This window comes from Triturus cristatus, chromosome 1_2 (genome assembly GCF_964204655.1).
Source record: "Triturus cristatus chromosome 1_2, aTriCri1.1, whole genome shotgun sequence".
NCBI classification, from domain to species: domain Eukaryota; kingdom Metazoa; phylum Chordata; class Amphibia; order Caudata; family Salamandridae; genus Triturus; species Triturus cristatus.
In genome coordinates this window covers 1,177,617,281-1,177,636,142 of record NC_140580.1, presented here as the reverse complement: position 1 = coordinate 1,177,636,142, position 18,862 = coordinate 1,177,617,281, and the positions used below count along the sequence as shown (strand labels likewise).

The following is an 18,862-nucleotide window of genomic DNA, read 5'->3' as shown; positions in this document are numbered from 1 at the left end:
AAGAATATCTTCACCTGTTCTGGTTCTATTGACGACTTTCCCCAATGGATTGAAAAACCCAGTTGGATTAGTGTTTGTATCACCTGCTGGATGTGTTGTTTGCACTGGCTGTGGGAGCTTGCTTTCACAAGACAGTCGTCGAGTAGGGGCATACATGTATTCCCTGCCTCCTTAGGTGCGCTGCTGCTGCTAGGCATTTTGTAAACAACCTTGACTCTGATTTGAGTTCGAATGCGATCACTGTGAACTGGTAGTGACACTTGCTGATTACAAATATTAATTAGCGTTTGTGTCCTTTGTTGATGGGGATGTGTAAGTACGCGTCCTTTAAATCTATAGTTGCCATGTATCCCTTCCTGTACCTGGGGTATTACCTCGTGTAGAAATGTCATTTTGAATCTTTGTGAACTTGTTTAAGAACCGTAGGTCCAAGATAGGCCTTAGTGTTTCGTCCACCTTAAGTACGAGGAAGTAGTTGGAATAAACACCCTTGTTTCTTTCCTTGTACGGTACTATCTCTATTGCCTCCTTGTTGAGCAGTTCCTGTGCCTCTAATATCAAGAGTGAAAGTTATTTTGTCGAGTGTAATTTATTGCTTGTCTTTTTGTTTGGAGGTTGTTTTATTAGCCTCCTACTGGTGTTATATGTTTGGGGAGCTGCTTTTTTTTGGGGGGGAAACTGTTTTGGGACTTTTTTACCCTTTGGATGCCCCCCTTGAGGTGTTATCTGGGTGGGCGTCTGCCTTTTGGCAAAGTCACTTGGAGGTGGGTTGTTGCCCTCCTCTTCGTCTGTTTGAGCAGCCCCGAAAGGACTGGCCCCGTGGCTGGTATTGCCAGTTCTGCTGCTGCTGTCCCTGGCCGTTTCCCTGATAACTTTGTTGGAAGGTTTGGTGCGAGGTACTTGGTTGGATGCCTCCCCTACCATTTGGCCTTCTTGAGGGCGTACCCCTTCTCATTCCTCTGAACTGCAGTGCTCCCATGGACCTTTTTGGTTTCGTTGTCTTTCTTGAGTTGAGTTAACTTTTCGTCAACTGGTGTCCCAAAAAGTAGTTCTCCATTGAAGGGTGTGTTCAGGATATTTTTCTGCACCTCAGGCTTGAAGCCCAAGATTTTAAGCCATGCGTGCCTTCTCTCGGTCACCCCGATCATCATCTGCCTGCTGGAAGCCTCCGCTGCGTCCAAGGCCGACTTTAAACATGTGTTCGCCATGTTTCCCCCCTCCTCTACCAGGTGGGTTACCCTCTGCTGGTACTGTTTCGGGAGGTGCTTCATGAGTTGCCCTACTCCCTCCCAGTGCCGGTATGCATGTCTGTTGATTAGGGCGTTGGATTTGGCGATGCGCCATTGGATTGCCGCACTCCGTTCTACCTTGCTCCCCGTGAAGTTCATTCTCCTACTCTCCTTGTCAGGAGGTGGTCCTGCATTTGTGGGCACATTGGCCCTCATCCTAGCTGTTGCAGTGATTATTGAATCGGCTGGCACAGATCCTTGAAGGTATGCAGGGTCCTTTGATGAGTGCTTGTACTTCTCAGTTCTTGGGGTTACAGATATCCATGTATCTGGCTCCCTGAAAGCCTCCCTGCCCTGGTCCAGCACACTAGGGATCATGGGCAGCAATTGACTGCTTGATTGTGTGGTAAGAGATTCTCCATGAGAAAGCAAGCCTTGGGTTTCTCCTCCTCCAATTTTACCCCATATGTCTGTGCAGCATTCTTGATCACCATATTATAGATCCTTATATTGTGTGGTGGTGAAGGCCTTGAAGGGTATGTGTCTCCTCCTTCTCCTGGCATTTCGGCGTCAAGGTCATGCCACTTTAAGTCTTGCGCCTCCGAGGACGTCTTCGAGTCCTGGTAGGTTAGCTGTTCCTCCTCACCTTCTTTCTCGAAGTAATACAGGGCCACTTCTTCCTGTTCTTTGACCGGTTCAGGTGTTTTCGGCAGTTCAAGGTCCTCGAAGCCCCTTTCGACCTCGGCTGTGGGCTTCGGCGGGATGGTGTACTGACTGATCTTGTCAAAGTCCTTCTTCCACTGCAGGATGCTTGCCATTTCGGCCTCGAGCCTCCTTTTATTTCTTTCCATCTCGGCAGCCTGTTCGGCATCGAGAATTTGAGTGCTTAGCTTCTTGGTCGTCAACATTGTCGTTGAAGCAGTTGTTGACCCGTCCTTTCTCTGCGTAGAGGAGTCCTTTTCGGGGGCTTCCTTCGATGACCTTGATTTTTCGTGGGTCTTTGCCATCCGGGAGTCCATTCCGGAGGATCCACTGGGCTCTTTGTCCTTGGGTGCAGTTTCTTTCTTCGAGAGCTTCGACGGCACTGTTCTCTTCGAGGACTTTGTCCCACTCTTTCGAGTGTCGGTCGAGAGTTTGGGGGTCGTCGATTCTCTTACCTCCTTCGATGTTTTCTTATGGACTTCGACGACCGAGCAGTCCTCTGGTCCTTCGTCGATGTTGTCCTCCTCTCCACTGGAGAGGCCCAAGTCTCGGAGCGATGGAGGTGACCCCTGCATGGTGTGGTTGGCCCTTCTCTGCATCTCTTTTACTCTGAGGGTCTTGGGTGTGAACGCCGAGCACGCGTTGCAGTCCTCGCTGTTGTGGTCGAGTGGCAGGCAGAGGTTGCAGACTAGATGCCGGTCCTTCTGGGCGTATTTGTGGTGGCAATTGGTGCAAAACTTGAAGGGAATTTTGTCCATTCCTGCGCTCAGGGAGCATTCTCGTGTGAACGTCGAGTTCTCTTGAAATTTTCTTCTCCTTAGTAGTCCCGGCTACCTGGCCTGTAGTCGGGTGCGATGATAACCTTCGATTTCCGTGATTTTTCCTGTTTTCCGTCGATTCCTCTTCGAAAACTCTGGAACTCCTCGACAACAATCCAGACCCAACGGCAAAAAAAGAATCTGAAGATGGCGACCAAAGGTGGCGTCGACGTCACGAAGGACACCAAATGGTGGTATGTCGACGCCCACCTGGGCCACGAGAAAAAAAAAAAAAAGAGAAGAAATACTACAATTCCGGACCCAACCACTAGACGGCAGAATAATGCACAGCATAGTGAATCCAGAAAGATTCACGCTGCAAAACTGGAGCTTACAGACAACACTTCTCTTACCTGATATCACAGACTTGAGGGTCACATCCTCTGACTTTTGTCTTTCTGATGTAAAAGAGTCTAGAAGGAATGGCCCAAGACTTTGTATTGCACAAGAGAAAACAGAGATGTGATTCCAAACCGGTAGGCGGCCCATCCAGATACTGCATGGTATCAAAAAGAAAATGTTATGTTAAGTTGTAAATATTTGTACATTGCATGGCTGCCCCAGCAACGGGGCGTCCCAGAGCTACCCAGGTAACACATTACAGGATGGAAAAACAGAGGAGGTGTAACTTAGTTCGGGAATAACCAACTTTTTATAGCCTTTCTAAAGACCAAGTGGTTTTGGATACCTCTGATGGACACCAGTAGAGAGTTCCAGAGGCCGGAAGCCACCGCCTTAAAGGAGCGGCCCCCGGCTCTTGCTCTTAAAACTCTGGGGGCAAGCTAAGAGCTGGTTGGCTGAGCGCAACGTACGTTGCAGTGAATATGGTACCCGCTGATCAGATAAGACAGGAGGCACTTGTTGGGTCAGAATTTTATGAGCAAAGCATAAAGTCTTAAAATTAATTATTTTGTCGCCTGGCAGCCAGTGTAGCATAGGCATAAGCTTTGATACTGAGCAAAATTTAGGGAGGGCGAAAAGCGAGCGTGCTGCCGCATTTTGTACCCTTTGTAGGTGCTGAATCCCAGATTTATTTGCGTCTAAATAGAGGGAGTTACAATTATCCAATCTAGACAGGATCGTAGATTGGAAAATAGTCTGGCGAATTAGTGAATCAAAAAACCCTAAGAGAGGTTTGAGTCTACTCAAAAGCCCGAAACACACCCCTGAGACCACTTTCGTTTGGGCTTCTAAAGATAGACCACTATCTACCCAAAGTCTCAGATTTGTCACGGCCTCCTTAGGCAGGGGTGCTGGCCCAGCGCGTCTGGCCACCATTGGTCTGACCAAAAATGACTGTCTCTCCCTAACAGCAAGATTTGAGATTTACCGGCGTTTAGCTGCAGACAATTTGCTGTCATCCTGTCTGCAATAGTTAGCATATCTTCCTTGAATTTAAAGAGGTTGTATTTGCATTTTTTAGAGAAAGAGATAACTAGTTGGGTGTCATCAGCATAAGATACTAATGAGAGACCTTTGTTTTTTTGCTACCACTGCAAGTGGTTGAAGATAGATATTAAAGAGCGTAAGGGTCAATATCGATCCCTGCGGAACACCGTAGTGTGCGACATAGTCCTGTGAACAATGGGGTGGTACCATGACCTGGAATGTTCTACCCTCCAGAAAGGATCTGAACCAGGCCAAGGCCACACCCTCGATACCCATCTCCTGCAAGCGGCGCAGTAGGATCTTATGAGCTACTGAATCGATAGCGGCGAAGAGATCAAGGAGGATTAAAGCCGCGGAGTTTCCTTCATCTAAGGTGCTTCTAATTTGCTCCGTGATTGCCAACAGGGTGGATTTGGTGCTGTGGCATGATCTAAAACAGTTTTGAGAGGAGTCCAATATCTCATTGGACTCAACAAACTTCGTGAGGACGGAGTTCACATAGGATTCAGTGGCTTTAGCCAAAACAGGGAGCCGGGATATGGGGCGGTAATTTTCAGGCTTGGATGTGTTCAAAGCAGGTTTTTTTAGTAACGGGGTCTTTGTATGTTGCCGCATCCTCTCCTTAAAGGTCCTCTATAAGTTTATTAGGAGGCCATTCAGGAAGTGGGCCACAGATACTCCATGGTATCAAAAAGTAAAGGTCTTCGTATGGTGCAGCGTCTTCTCCCAGATGCTCTTCTCTAAGCCTACTAACAGGCCATACATGAGCTGCGCCGGCTCTGGAAGTCTTTCGAAAGCTCTTGGAACCCAGACAGCCTCTTCCTTTGGAGTAGTGGGAGGACAGCAAGGTAGGAAAGGAGGCTTTGCGATGGGAATTACTGCTTTCTCAGAAGGTTGATGTAACTCCTCTGGAGTGCCTGAAGTAACATCGGATGGTGGTGTAGGGACTGTGGAGTTATCTTCAAACTGAGATATCAGGATACAGCCCACAAAAGAAGCATCCTAAAAAGTCAGAAGATGGAGATAGGTTTCTGAATGATTCTCAGGTTTAGTGACCACACTCGTGTGCATGACTTCACGAGGTACAAGGAAAGAAACTCAACAACGAAAAAGTCCTCAACATGGACCTAGGGTATTCCGATCCCTGCAACACCATGGTATTCAAATTATACCCCATCAAGTGCCTCCACATGGGTTTGCACACTTACCTCAAGTAGGTGAGAAAAGGTCTGGTCTGGTGCTATCTAGAGGGAAGGGAGAGGAAACTGCCCGGCTTTATTCTTTTGCTGAGCCTGAAGCAGGAGTGACTTCTCTGTGTTTGACAGTTTTCCATTTCTTTCCATCAGCTTCCTCTATGACACATCGTTTGACTTTTGCTATACTCCTCGATAGCGTGAGAATGAGGAAGGCAAACCTTGCACACAATGTGGGACAATTGTTGAAAAGAGCAAGCATGGTAAACGAGAGAAGAGAGGAGGACATAAAAAACCTCCAAAGAAAAACAGTAAAGCTACTTCTTAAGGAAACCCTTTGCTGAGGGCCTCTGATAGTTTGTAAAGGCAACCGCTCCCACCCCAAATCCACTCGGAAAAAGAGAGCCTTTATTGGAGGCAGCATGGGGGTGCAATCCTTGCTCATTGAGAGGAAATGTGCATGGCGGATAAGGCTACTTACACAGCTTTTAAAAAGGTATTATTGATTTACTACTATTTAGCACAATTTTCTGCTTTACTTTTCAGTTAAGATAGTGCTTGTGTTGTACTTAAGTGAAATGTACCAATATACAATGCAATGTACAATAGTAGATTTAATTTGGTTGAATGGACGAAAAAAGAAAATGTTGCGCCTTTTGGGCAATTCTTTTTAGTCAAGGTGACTTTCAATCTGGAAAAAAACAAATATATATATATATATTTTAAATGGTGTTCTGGGGCCTTGCACACACACAGAGATCTATATTTGATTAATACCAGAGAGAATTGTATGACAGAGAAGGACATAAAAGGTGCCTCCTGATGGGCAAAATGAGCAGGCGAGCTACATCCTGGCAAGGCACACAGACACAAGGGCAGGCAGAACACAATATACACCTGCACTTCTTCTCCACACAAATACAAAATATAGGACAATACATGCAGGTAAAGCTATTGTGGGCAGCAGGGCCTGCAGTAGCCACAGTATCACATACAAGTGTCCCCCAAATGAAGATCAAAGGAGGACACGTGAACAAAAGGTGGGGTGACAAGCAGCATCCAATTTGTCCATGTTTCTTCCAAATAAAGGCCAGACCACTGCTGGAAAATGGCAGAGTGAACTAAGGTGCTGGAGGCCAGCAGTGTTTACAGAATCCAATGTGCCACATACAGTGGTCCTTCACAGCGGAACTAAACCACTACTCGGGAGAGACAGACCTCCTGAAAGGTGTAGCATGCAGCAGGGACTGACTGAGACACAGTCACACACACAACGTGGCGCTCCTCCAGATGATATCTACAGCACTATCATAACACTATCATAACACGACAAGAATGACCTTGTGCGTAACTTACCGTCACCTCTTGGTAAGACTCCATGCCGTTGAGAACCACCTGTATGACCTGCCGCCGAAGCTTCACGCTCTGTTCCATGCGGTACTCAGAGTTGGTGAGGTAGAAGAGCGCCGCACTGCCCGTTACCTGGATGGTCTTATCATACTTGTGGCTCTTGAGGGCCATGATAACCAGCTGCAAGTAATGAGAGAGCACAGTGATGAGGGGCCCATGACCAAAAGCACAAGAACCATCACAGCCTTGACACAGAGAGGACACTAACCACGACAGCCTTGTCACAGAGAGGATACTTACCATCACAGCCTTGCCACAGAGAGGACATCAACCATCACAGCCTTGTCACAGGGAGGATACTAACCATCACAGCCTTGACACAGAGAGGACATCAACCATCACAGCCTTGTCACAGAGAGGATACTAACCATGACAGCCTTGCCACAGGGAGGATACTAACCATCACAGCCTTGTCACATAGAGGATAACCATGACAGCCTTGTCACAGAGAGGACATCAACCATCACAGCCTTGTCACAGAGAGGACACTAACCACGACAGCCTTGTCACAGAGAGGATACTAACCATGACAGCCTTGCCACAGGGAGGATACTAACCATCACAGCCTTGTCACATAGAGGATAACCATGACAGCCTTGTCACAGAGAGGATACTAACCATCACAGCCTTGTCAGAGAGAGGACATCAACCACCACAGCCTTGCCACAGAGAGGATACTAACCATGACGGCCTAGTCACAGAGAGGACACTAACCATCACAGCCTTGTCACAGAGAGGACATCAACCATCACAGCCTTGTCACAGAGAGGACACTAACCATGACAGCCTTGCCACAGGGAGGATACTAACCATCACAACCTTGACACAGAGAGGACACTAACCACAACAGCCTTGTCAGAGAGAGGATACAAACCACAACAGCCTTGTCAGAGAGAGGATACTACCCATGACAGCCTTGTCAGAGAGAGGACATCAACCATCACAGCCTTGTCACAGAGAGGATACTAACCATGACATCCTTGTCACAGAGAGGATACTAACCATGACAGCCTTGCCACAGAGAGGATACTAACCATCACAGCCTTGTCAGAGAGAGGACATTAACCATCACAGCCTTGTCACAGAGAGGACACTAACCATGACAGCCTCGTCACAGAGAGGATACTAACCATCACAGCCTCGTCACAGAAAGGACACTAACCATGACAGCCTTGTCACAGAGAGGACACTAACCATCACAGCCTTGTCACAGAGAGGAACTAACCATGACTGCCTTGTCACAGAGAGGATACTAACCATGACGGCCTAGTCACACAGAGGACACTAACCATCACAGCCTTGTCACAGAGAGGACATCAACCATCACAGCCTTGTCACAGAGAGGACACTAACCATAACATCCTTGTCAAAGAGAGGACACTAACCATGACAGCCTTGCCACAGAGAGTACACCAACCATCACAGTCATGTCACATAGAGGATAACCATGACAGCCTTGTCACAGAGAGGATACTAACCATGACAGCCTTGTCACAGGGAGGACACTAACCATGACAGCCTTGCCACAGAGAGTACACCAAACATCACAGTCATGTCACATAGAGGATAACCATGACAGCCTTGTCACAGAGAGGATACTAACCATGACAGCCTTGTCACAGAAAGGACGCTAACCATCAGAGCCTTGCCACAGAAAGGAACTAACCATCACAGCCTTGCCACAGAAAGGAACTAACCATCACAGCCTTGTCACACAGAGGAACTAACCATCACAGCCTTGTCACAGATCAGATAGTAACGATGATGGCCTTGTCACTGAGAGGATACTACCCATCACATCCTTGTCACAGAGAGGTTACTAAACAGTGAATGTTTTGTCACAGAGAGGATACTAGCCATGACAGCCTTGTCACAGAGAGGATACTAACCATCACAGCCTTGCCACAGAGAGGATACTAACCATCACAGCCTTGTCACACAAAGGAACTAACCATGACAGCCTTGTCACAGAGAGGATACTAACCATCACAGCCTTGCCACAGAGAGGATACTAACCATGACGGCCTTGTCACAGAGAGGATACTAACCATCACAGCCTTGTCACAGAGAGGATACTAACCATCACAGCCTTGCCACAGAGAGGACACTAACCATGACAACCTTGCCACAGAGAGGAACTAACCATGACAGCCTTGACAGCCTTGCCACAGAGAGGACACTAACCATGACAACCTTGCCACAGAGAGGAACTAACCATGACAGCCTTGACAGCCTTGCCACAGAGAGGATACTAACCATGACGGCCTTGTCACAGAGAGGATACTAACCATGACAGCCTTGTCACAGAGAGGACGCTAACCAACAGAGCCTTGTCACAGAGAGGATACTAACCATCACAGCATTGACACAGAGAGGAAACTAACCATCACAGCCTTGTCACAGAAAGGAACTAACCATCACAGCCTTGTCACAGATCAGATACTAACGATGACGGCCTTGTCACAGAGAGGATACTAACCATCACAGCCGTGTCACAGAGGATACTAACCAGGACGGCCTTGCCACAGAGAGGAGAGGATACTAACCATGACAGCCTTGACAGCCTTGCCACAGAGAGGATACTAACCATGACAGCCTTGTCACAGTGAGGATACTAACCATCACAGCCTTGTCACACAAAGGAACTAACCATCACAGCCTTGTCACAGAAAGGAACTAACCATCACAGCCTTTTCACAGATCAGATACTAACGATGACGGCCTTGTCACTGAGAGGATACTAACCATCACAGCCGTGTCACAGAGGATACTAACCATCGCAGCCTTGTCACAGAGAGGATAACCATGACAGCCTTGCCACAGAGAGGATACTAACCATCACAGCCTTGTCACACAAAGGAACTAACCATCACAGCCTTGTCACAGAAAGGAACTAACCATCACAGCCTTGTCACAGATCAGATAGTAACGATGACGGCCTTGTCACTGAGAGGATACTACCCATCACATCCTTGTCACAGAGAGGTTACTAAACAGTGAATGTTTTGTCACAGAGAGGATACTAGCCATGACAGCCTTGTCACAGAGAGGATACTAACCATCACAGCCTTGCCACAGAGAGGAGAGGATACTAACCATGACAGCCTTGTCACAGAGAGGATACTAACCATCACAGCCTTGCCACAGAGAGGATACTAACCATGACGGCCTTGTCACAGAGAGGATACTAACCATCACAGCCTTGTCACAGAGAGGATACTAACCATCACAGCCTTGCCACAGAGAGGATACTAACCATGACAACCTTGCCACAGAGAGGAACTAACCATGACAGCCTTGACAGCCTTGCCACAGAGAGGACACTAACCATGACAACCTTGCCACAGAGAGGAACTAACCATGACAGCCTTGACAGCCTTGCCACAGAGAGGATACTAACCATGACAGCCTTGTCACAGAGAGGATACTAACCATGACAGCCTTGTCACAGAGAGGACACTAACCATCACAGCCTTGTCACATAGAGGATACCCATGATAGCCTTGTCACAGAGAGGATACTAACCATGACGGCCTTGTCACAGAGAGGACGCTAACCAACAGAGCCTTGTCACAGAGAGGATACTAACCATCACAGCATTGACACAGAGAGGAAACTAACCATCACAGCCTTGTCACAGAAAGGAACTAACCATCACAGCCTTGTCACAGATCAGATACTAACGATGACGGCCTTGTCACAGAGAGGATACTAACCATCACAGCCGTGTCACAGAGGATACTAACCAGGACGGCCTTGCCACAGAGAGGAGAGGATACTAACCATGACAGCCTTGACAGCCTTGCCACAGAGAGGATACTAACCATGACAGCCTTGTCACACAAAGGAACTAACCATCACAGCCTTGTCACAGAAAGGAACTAACCATCACAGCCTTTTCACAGATCAGATACTAACGATGACGGCCTTGTCACTGAGAGGATACTAACCATCACAGCCGTGTCACAGAGGATACTAACCATCGCAGCCTTGTCACAGAGAGGATAACCATGACAGCCTTGCCACAGAGAGGATACTAACCATCACAGCCTTGTCACACAAAGGAACTAACCATCACAGCCTTGTCACAGAAAGGAACTAACCATCACAGCCTTGTCACAGATCAGATACTAACGATGACGGCCTTGTCACTGAGAGGATACTAACCATCACAGCCGTGTCACAGAGGATACTAACCATCGCAGCCTTGTCACAGAGAGGATAACCATGACAGCCTTGCCACAGAGAGGATACTAACCATCACAGCCTTGTCACACAAAGGAACTAACCATCACAGCCTTGTCACAGAAAGGAACTAACCATCACAGCCTTGTCACAGATCAGATACTAACGATGACGGCCTTGTCACTGAGAGGATACTAACCATCACAGCCGTGTCACAGAGGATACTAACCAGGACGGCCTAGTCACAGAGAAGATACTAACCATCACATCCTTGTCACAGAGAGGTTAGTAAACAGTGAATGTTTTGTCACAGAGAGGATACTAACCATGACAGCCTTGTCACAGAGAGGATACTAACCATCACAGCCTTGCCACAGAGAGGAGAGGATACTAACCATGACAGCCTTGCCACAGAGAGGCGAGGATACTAACCATGACAGCCTTGTCACAGAGAGGATACTAACCATGACGGCCTTGTCACAGAGAGGATACTAACCATCACAGCCTTGTCACAGAGAGGATACTAACTATCACAGCCTTGCCACAGAGAGGAGAGGATACTAACCATGACAGCCTTGCCACAGAGAGGAGAGGATACTAACCATGACAACCTTGCCACAGAGAGGAGAGGATACTAACCATGACAGCCTTGTCACTGAGAGGATACTAACCATGACAGCCTTGTCACAGAGAGGATACTAACCATCACAGCCTTGCCACAGAGAGGATACTAACCATCACAGCCTTGACAGCCTTGCCACAGAGAGGATACTAACCATGACAGCCTTGTCACAGTGAGGATACTAACCATCGCAGCCTTGTCACAGAGAGGATAACCATGACAGCCTTGCCACAGAGAGGATACTAACCATCACAGCCTTGTCACACAAAGGAACTAACCATCACAGCCTTGTTACAGCCTTGCACAGATAGGATACTAACCATCACAGCCTTGTCACACAGAGGAACCAACCATCACAGCCTTATCACAGAGAGGATACTAACCATGACAGCCTTGTCACATAGAGGATACTAACCATGAAAGCCTCGTCACAGAGGACACTGGCCATGACAGCCTTGCCACAGAGAGTACACCAACCATCACAGTCATGTCACATAGAGGATAACCATGACAGCCTTGTCACAGAGAGGACACTAACCATGACAGCCTTGTCACAGAGGACACTGGCCATGACAGCATTGCCACAGAGAGTACACCAACCATCACAGTCATGTCACATAGAGGATAACCATGACAGCCTTGTCACAGAGAGCATACTAACCATGACGGCCTTGTCACAGAGAGGATACTAACCATCACAGCCTTGCCACAGAGAGGAGAGGATACTAACCATGACAGCCTTGTCACAGAGAGGAGAGGATACTAACCATGACAGCCTTGTCACAGAGAGGATACTAATCATCACAGCCTTGCCACAGAGAGGATACTAACCATGACGGCCTTGTCACATAGAGGATACTAACTATGACAGCCTTGTCACAAAGAGGACACTAACCATCACAGCCTTGTCACTTAGAGGATAACCATGACAGCCTTGTCGCAGAGAGGATACTAACCATGACATCCTTGTCACAGAGAGGACGCTAACCAACAGAGCCTTGTCACAGAGAGGACACTAACCATGACATCCTTGTCACAGAGAGGATACTAACCATGACGGCCTAGTTACAGAGAGGATACTAACCATCACAGCCTTGTCACAGAGAGGAAATCAACCATCACAGCCTTGTCACAGAGAGGACACTAACCATAACATCCTTGTCAAAGAGAGGACACTAACCATGACAGCCTTGTCACATAGAGGATACCCATGATAGCCTTGTCACAGAGAGGACACTAACCATCACAGCCTTGTCACATAGAGGATACCCATGATAGCCTTGTCACAGAGAGGATACTAACCATGACGGCCTGGTCACAGAGAGGACGCTAACCAACAGAGCCTTGTCACAGAGAGGATACTAACCATCACAGCATTGACACAGAGAGGAAACTAACCATCACAGCCTTGTCACAGAAAGGAACTAACCATCACAGCCTTGTCACAGATCAGATACTAACGATGACGGCCTTGTCACAGAGAGGATACTAACCATCACAGCCGTGTCACAGAGGATACTAACCAGGACGGCCTTGCCACAGAGAGGAGAGGATACTAACCATGACAGCCTTGACAGCCTTGCCACAGAGAGGATACTAACCATGACAGCCTTGTCACACAAAGGAACTAACCATCACAGCCTTGTCACAGAAAGGAACTAACCATCACAGCCTTTTCACAGATCAGATACTAACGATGACGGCCTTGTCACTGAGAGGATACTAACCATCACAGCCGTGTCACAGAGGATACTAACCATCGCAGCCTTGTCACAGAGAGGATAACCATGACAGCCTTGCCACAGAGAGGATACTAACCATCACAGCCTTGTCACACAAAGGAACTAACCATCACAGCCTTGTCACAGAAAGGAACTAACCATCACAGCCTTGTCACAGATCAGATACTAACGATGACGGCCTTGTCACTGAGAGGATACTAACCATCACAGCCGTGTCACAGAGGATACTAACCATCGCAGCCTTGTCACAGAGAGGATAACCATGACAGCCTTGCCACAGAGAGGATACTAACCATCACAGCCTTGTCACACAAAGGAACTAACCATCACAGCCTTGTCACAGAAAGGAACTAACCATCACAGCCTTGTCACAGATCAGATACTAACGATGACGGCCTTGTCACTGAGAGGATACTAACCATCACAGCCGTGTCACAGAGGATACTAACCAGGACGGCCTAGTCACAGAGAAGATACTAACCATCACATCCTTGTCACAGAGAGGTTAGTAAACAGTGAATGTTTTGTCACAGAGAGGATACTAACCATGACAGCCTTGTCACAGAGAGGATACTAACCATCACAGCCTTGCCACAGAGAGGAGAGGATACTAACCATGACAGCCTTGCCACAGAGAGGCGAGGATACTAACCATGACAGCCTTGTCACAGAGAGGATACTAACCATGACGGCCTTGTCACAGAGAGGATACTAACCATCACAGCCTTGTCACAGAGAGGATACTAACTATCACAGCCTTGCCACAGAGAGGAGAGGATACTAACCATGACAGCCTTGCCACAGAGAGGAGAGGATACTAACCATGACAACCTTGCCACAGAGAGGAGAGGATACTAACCATGACAGCCTTGTCACTGAGAGGATACTAACCATGACAGCCTTGTCACAGAGAGGATACTAACCATCACAGCCTTGCCACAGAGAGGATACTAACCATCACAGCCTTGACAGCCTTGCCACAGAGAGGATACTAACCATGACAGCCTTGTCACAGTGAGGATACTAACCATCGCAGCCTTGTCACAGAGAGGATAACCATGACAGCCTTGCCACAGAGAGGATACTAACCATCACAGCCTTGTCACACAAAGGAACTAACCATCACAGCCTTGTTACAGCCTTGCACAGATAGGATACTAACCATCACAGCCTTGTCACACAGAGGAACCAACCATCACAGCCTTATCACAGAGAGGATACTAACCATGACAGCCTTGTCACATAGAGGATACTAACCATGAAAGCCTCGTCACAGAGGACACTGGCCATGACAGCCTTGCCACAGAGAGTACACCAACCATCACAGTCATGTCACATAGAGGATAACCATGACAGCCTTGTCACAGAGAGGACACTAACCATGACAGCCTTGTCACAGAGGACACTGGCCATGACAGCATTGCCACAGAGAGTACACCAACCATCACAGTCATGTCACATAGAGGATAACCATGACAGCCTTGTCACAGAGAGCATACTAACCATGACGGCCTTGTCACAGAGAGGATACTAACCATCACAGCCTTGCCACAGAGAGGAGAGGATACTAACCATGACAGCCTTGTCACAGAGAGGAGAGGATACTAACCATGACAGCCTTGTCACAGAGAGGATACTAATCATCACAGCCTTGCCACAGAGAGGATACTAACCATGACGGCCTTGTCACATAGAGGATACTAACTATGACAGCCTTGTCACAAAGAGGACACTAACCATCACAGCCTTGTCACTTAGAGGATAACCATGACAGCCTTGTCGCAGAGAGGATACTAACCATGACATCCTTGTCACAGAGAGGACGCTAACCAACAGAGCCTTGTCACAGAGAGGACACTAACCATGACATCCTTGTCACAGAGAGGATACTAACCATGACGGCCTAGTTACAGAGAGGATACTAACCATCACAGCCTTGTCACAGAGAGGAAATCAACCATCACAGCCTTGTCACAGAGAGGACACTAACCATAACATCCTTGTCAAAGAGAGGACACTAACCATGACAGCCTTGTCACAAAGAGGACACTAACCATCACAGCCTTGTCACACAGAGGATAACCATGACAGCCTGGTCACAGAGAGGATACTAACCATCACAGCCTTGTCACAGAGAGGACACTAACCATGACAGCCTTGTCACTTAGAGGATACCCATGATAGCCTTGTCGCAGAGAGGATACTAACCATGACATCCTTGTCACAGAGAGGACACTAACCATGACAGCCTTGTCACTTAGAGGATACCCATGATAGCCTTGTCACAGAGAGTACACTAACCATCACAGCCTTGTCACACAGAGGATAACCATGACAGCCTGGTCACAGAGAGGATACTAACCATGACGGCCTTGTCACAGAAAGGACGCTAACCATCAGAGCCTTGTCACATAGAGGATACTAACCATCACAGCCTTGACACAGAGAGGATACTAACCATCACAGCCTTGTCACAGATCAGATACTAACGATGACGGCCTTGTCACAGAGAGGATACTAACCATCACAGCCGTGTCACAGAGGATACTAACCAGGACGGCCTTGCCACAGAGAGGAGAGGATACTAACCATGACAGCCTAGACAGCCTTGCCACAGAGAGGATACTAACCATGACAGCCTTGTCACAGTGAGGATACTAACCATCGCAGCCTTGTCACAGAGAGGATAACCATGACAGCCTTGCCACAGAGAGGATACTAACCATCACAGCCTTGTCACACAAAGGAACTAACCATCACAGCCTTGTCACAGAAAGGAACTAACCATCACAGCCTTGTCACAGATCAGATACTAACGATGACGGCCTTGTCACTGAGAGGATACTAACCATCACAGCCGTGTCACAGAGGATACTAACCTCGCAGCCTTGTCACAGAGAGGATAACCATGACAGCCTTGCCACAGAGAGGATACTAACCATCACAGCCTTGTCACACAAAGGAACTAACCATCACAGCCTTGTCACAGAAAGGAACTAACCATCACAGCCTTGTCACAGATCAGATACTAACGATGACGGCCTTGTCACTGAGAGGATATTAACCATCACAGCCGTGTCACAGAGGATACTAACCAGGACGGCCTAGTCACAGAGAAGATACTAACCATCACATCCTTGTCACAGAGAGGTTAGTAAACAGTGAATGTTTTGTCACAGAGAGGATACTAACCATGACAGCCTTGTCACAGAGAGGATACTAACCATCACAGCCTTGCCACAGAGAGGAGAGGATACTAACCATGACAGCCTTGTCCACAGAGAGGAGAGGATACTAACCATGACAGCCTTGTCACAGAGAGGTTACTAACTATCACGGCCTTGCCACAGAGAGGAGAGGATACTAACCATGACAGCCTTGCCACAGAGAAGAGAGGATACTAACCATGACAGCCTTGTCACTGAGAGGATACTAACCATGACAGCCTTGTCACAGAGAGGATACTAACCATCACAGCCTTGCCACAGAGAGGATACTAACCATCACAGCCTTGACAGCCTTGCCACAGAGAGGATACTAACCATCGCAGCCTTGTCACAGAGAGGATAACCATGACAGCCTTGCCACAGAGAGGATACTAACCATCACAGCCTTGTCACACAAAGGAACTAACCATCACAGCCTTGTCACACAGAGGAACCAACCATCACAGCCTTATCACAGAGGATACTAACCATGACAGCCTTGTCACATAGAGGATAACCATGACAGCCTTGTCACAGAGAGCATACTAACCATGACGGCCTTGCCACAGAGAGTACACTAACCATCACAGTCATGTCACATAGAGGATAACCATGACAGCCTTGTCACAGAGAGCATACTAACCATGACGGCCTTGTCACAGAGAGGACACTAACCATCACAGCCTTGCCACAGAGATGAACTAACCATGACAGCCTTGTCACAGAGGACACTGACCATCAGAGCCTTGTCACAGAGAGTACACTAACCATCACAATCTTTTCACGTAGAGGATAACCATGACAGCCTTGTCACAGAGAGCATACTAACCATGACGGCCTTGTCACAGAGAGGACACTAACCATGACAGCCTTGTCACAAAAAGGACACTAACCATGACAGCCTTGCCACAGAGAGGACATCAACCATCACAGCCTTGCCACAGAGAGGAACTAACCATCACAGCCTTGTCACAGAGAGGACACTAACCATCACAGCCTTGCCACAGAGAGGAACTAACCATGACTGCCTTGTCACAGAGAGGAACTAACCATCACAGCCTTGTCACAGAGAGGACACTAACCATCACAGCCTTGCCACAGAGAGGAACTAACTATGACTGCCTTGTCACAGAGAGGATACTAACCATGACAGCCTTGTCACAGAGAGGACACTAATCATCACAGCCTTGCCACAGAGAGGATACTAACCATCACAGCCTTGTCACAGAGAGGATACTAACCATCACAGCCTTGCCACAGAGAGGACACTAACCATCACAGCCTTGCCACAGAGAGGACACTAACCATGACAGCCTTGCCACAGAGAGGATACTAACCATCACAGCCTTGCCACAGAGAGGACACTAACCATCACAGCCTTGCCACAGAGAGGACACTAACCATGACAGCCTTGCCACAGAGAGGATACTAACCATCACAGCCTTGCCACAGAGAGGACACTAACCATGACAGCCTTCTCACAGAGAGGTTACTTAACAGTGAATGCCTTTCCACAGAGAGGAAACTAACCATCACAGCCTCGTCACAGAGAGGATACTAACCATCACAGCCTCGTCACAGAGAGGATACTAACCATGACGGCCTTGTCACAGAGAGGACACTAACCATGACAGCCTTGTCACAGAGGACACTGGCCATGACAGCATTGCCACAGAGAGTACACCAACCATCACAGTCATGTCACATAGAGGATAACCATGACAGCCTTGTCACAGAGAGCATACTAACCATGACGGCCTTGTCACAGAGAGGATACTAACCATCACAGCCTTGCCACAGAGAGGAGAGGATACTAACCATGACAGCCTTGTCACAGAGAGGAGAGGATACTAACCATGACAGCCTTGTCACAGAGAGGATACTAATCATCACAGCCTTGCCACAGAGAGGATACTAACCATGACGGCCTTGTCACATAGAGGATACTAACTATGACAGCCTTGTCACAAAGAGGACACTAACCATCACAGCCTTGTCACTTAGAGGATAACCATGACAGCCTTGTCGCAGAGAGGATACTAACCATGACATCTTTGTCACAGAGAGGACGCTAACCAACAGAGCCTTGTCACAGAGAGGACACTAACCATGACATCCTTGTCACAGAGAGGATACTAACCATGACGGCCTAGTTACAGAGAGGATACTAACCATCACAGCCTTGTCACAGAGGACACTGGCCATGACAGCATTGCCACAGAGAGTACACCAACCATCACAGTCATGTCACATAGAGGATAACCATGACAGCCTTGTCACAGAGAGCATACTAACCATGACGGCCTTGTCACAGAGAGGATACTAACCATCACAGCCTTGCCACAGAGAGGAGAGGATACTAACCA

General features: G+C 47.9%; 1 protein-coding gene across 4 annotated transcripts in view; it reads right to left on the bottom strand.

Annotated features, from left to right (window-relative positions):
* The window catches only part of ZER1 (zyg-11 related cell cycle regulator), a 387,007-nt gene that overhangs the window by 161,539 nt on the left and 206,606 nt on the right, over positions 1-18,862 (bottom strand). For all 4 annotated transcript variants that reach the window (XM_085614054.1, XM_085614056.1, XM_085614055.1 and 1 more), the window contains one exon: positions 6,688-6,861. In XM_085614054.1, coding sequence (XP_085470180.1) covers positions 6,688-6,861 — 174 coding nt within the window. The remainder of the gene's footprint in view (positions 1-6,687; positions 6,862-18,862) is intronic.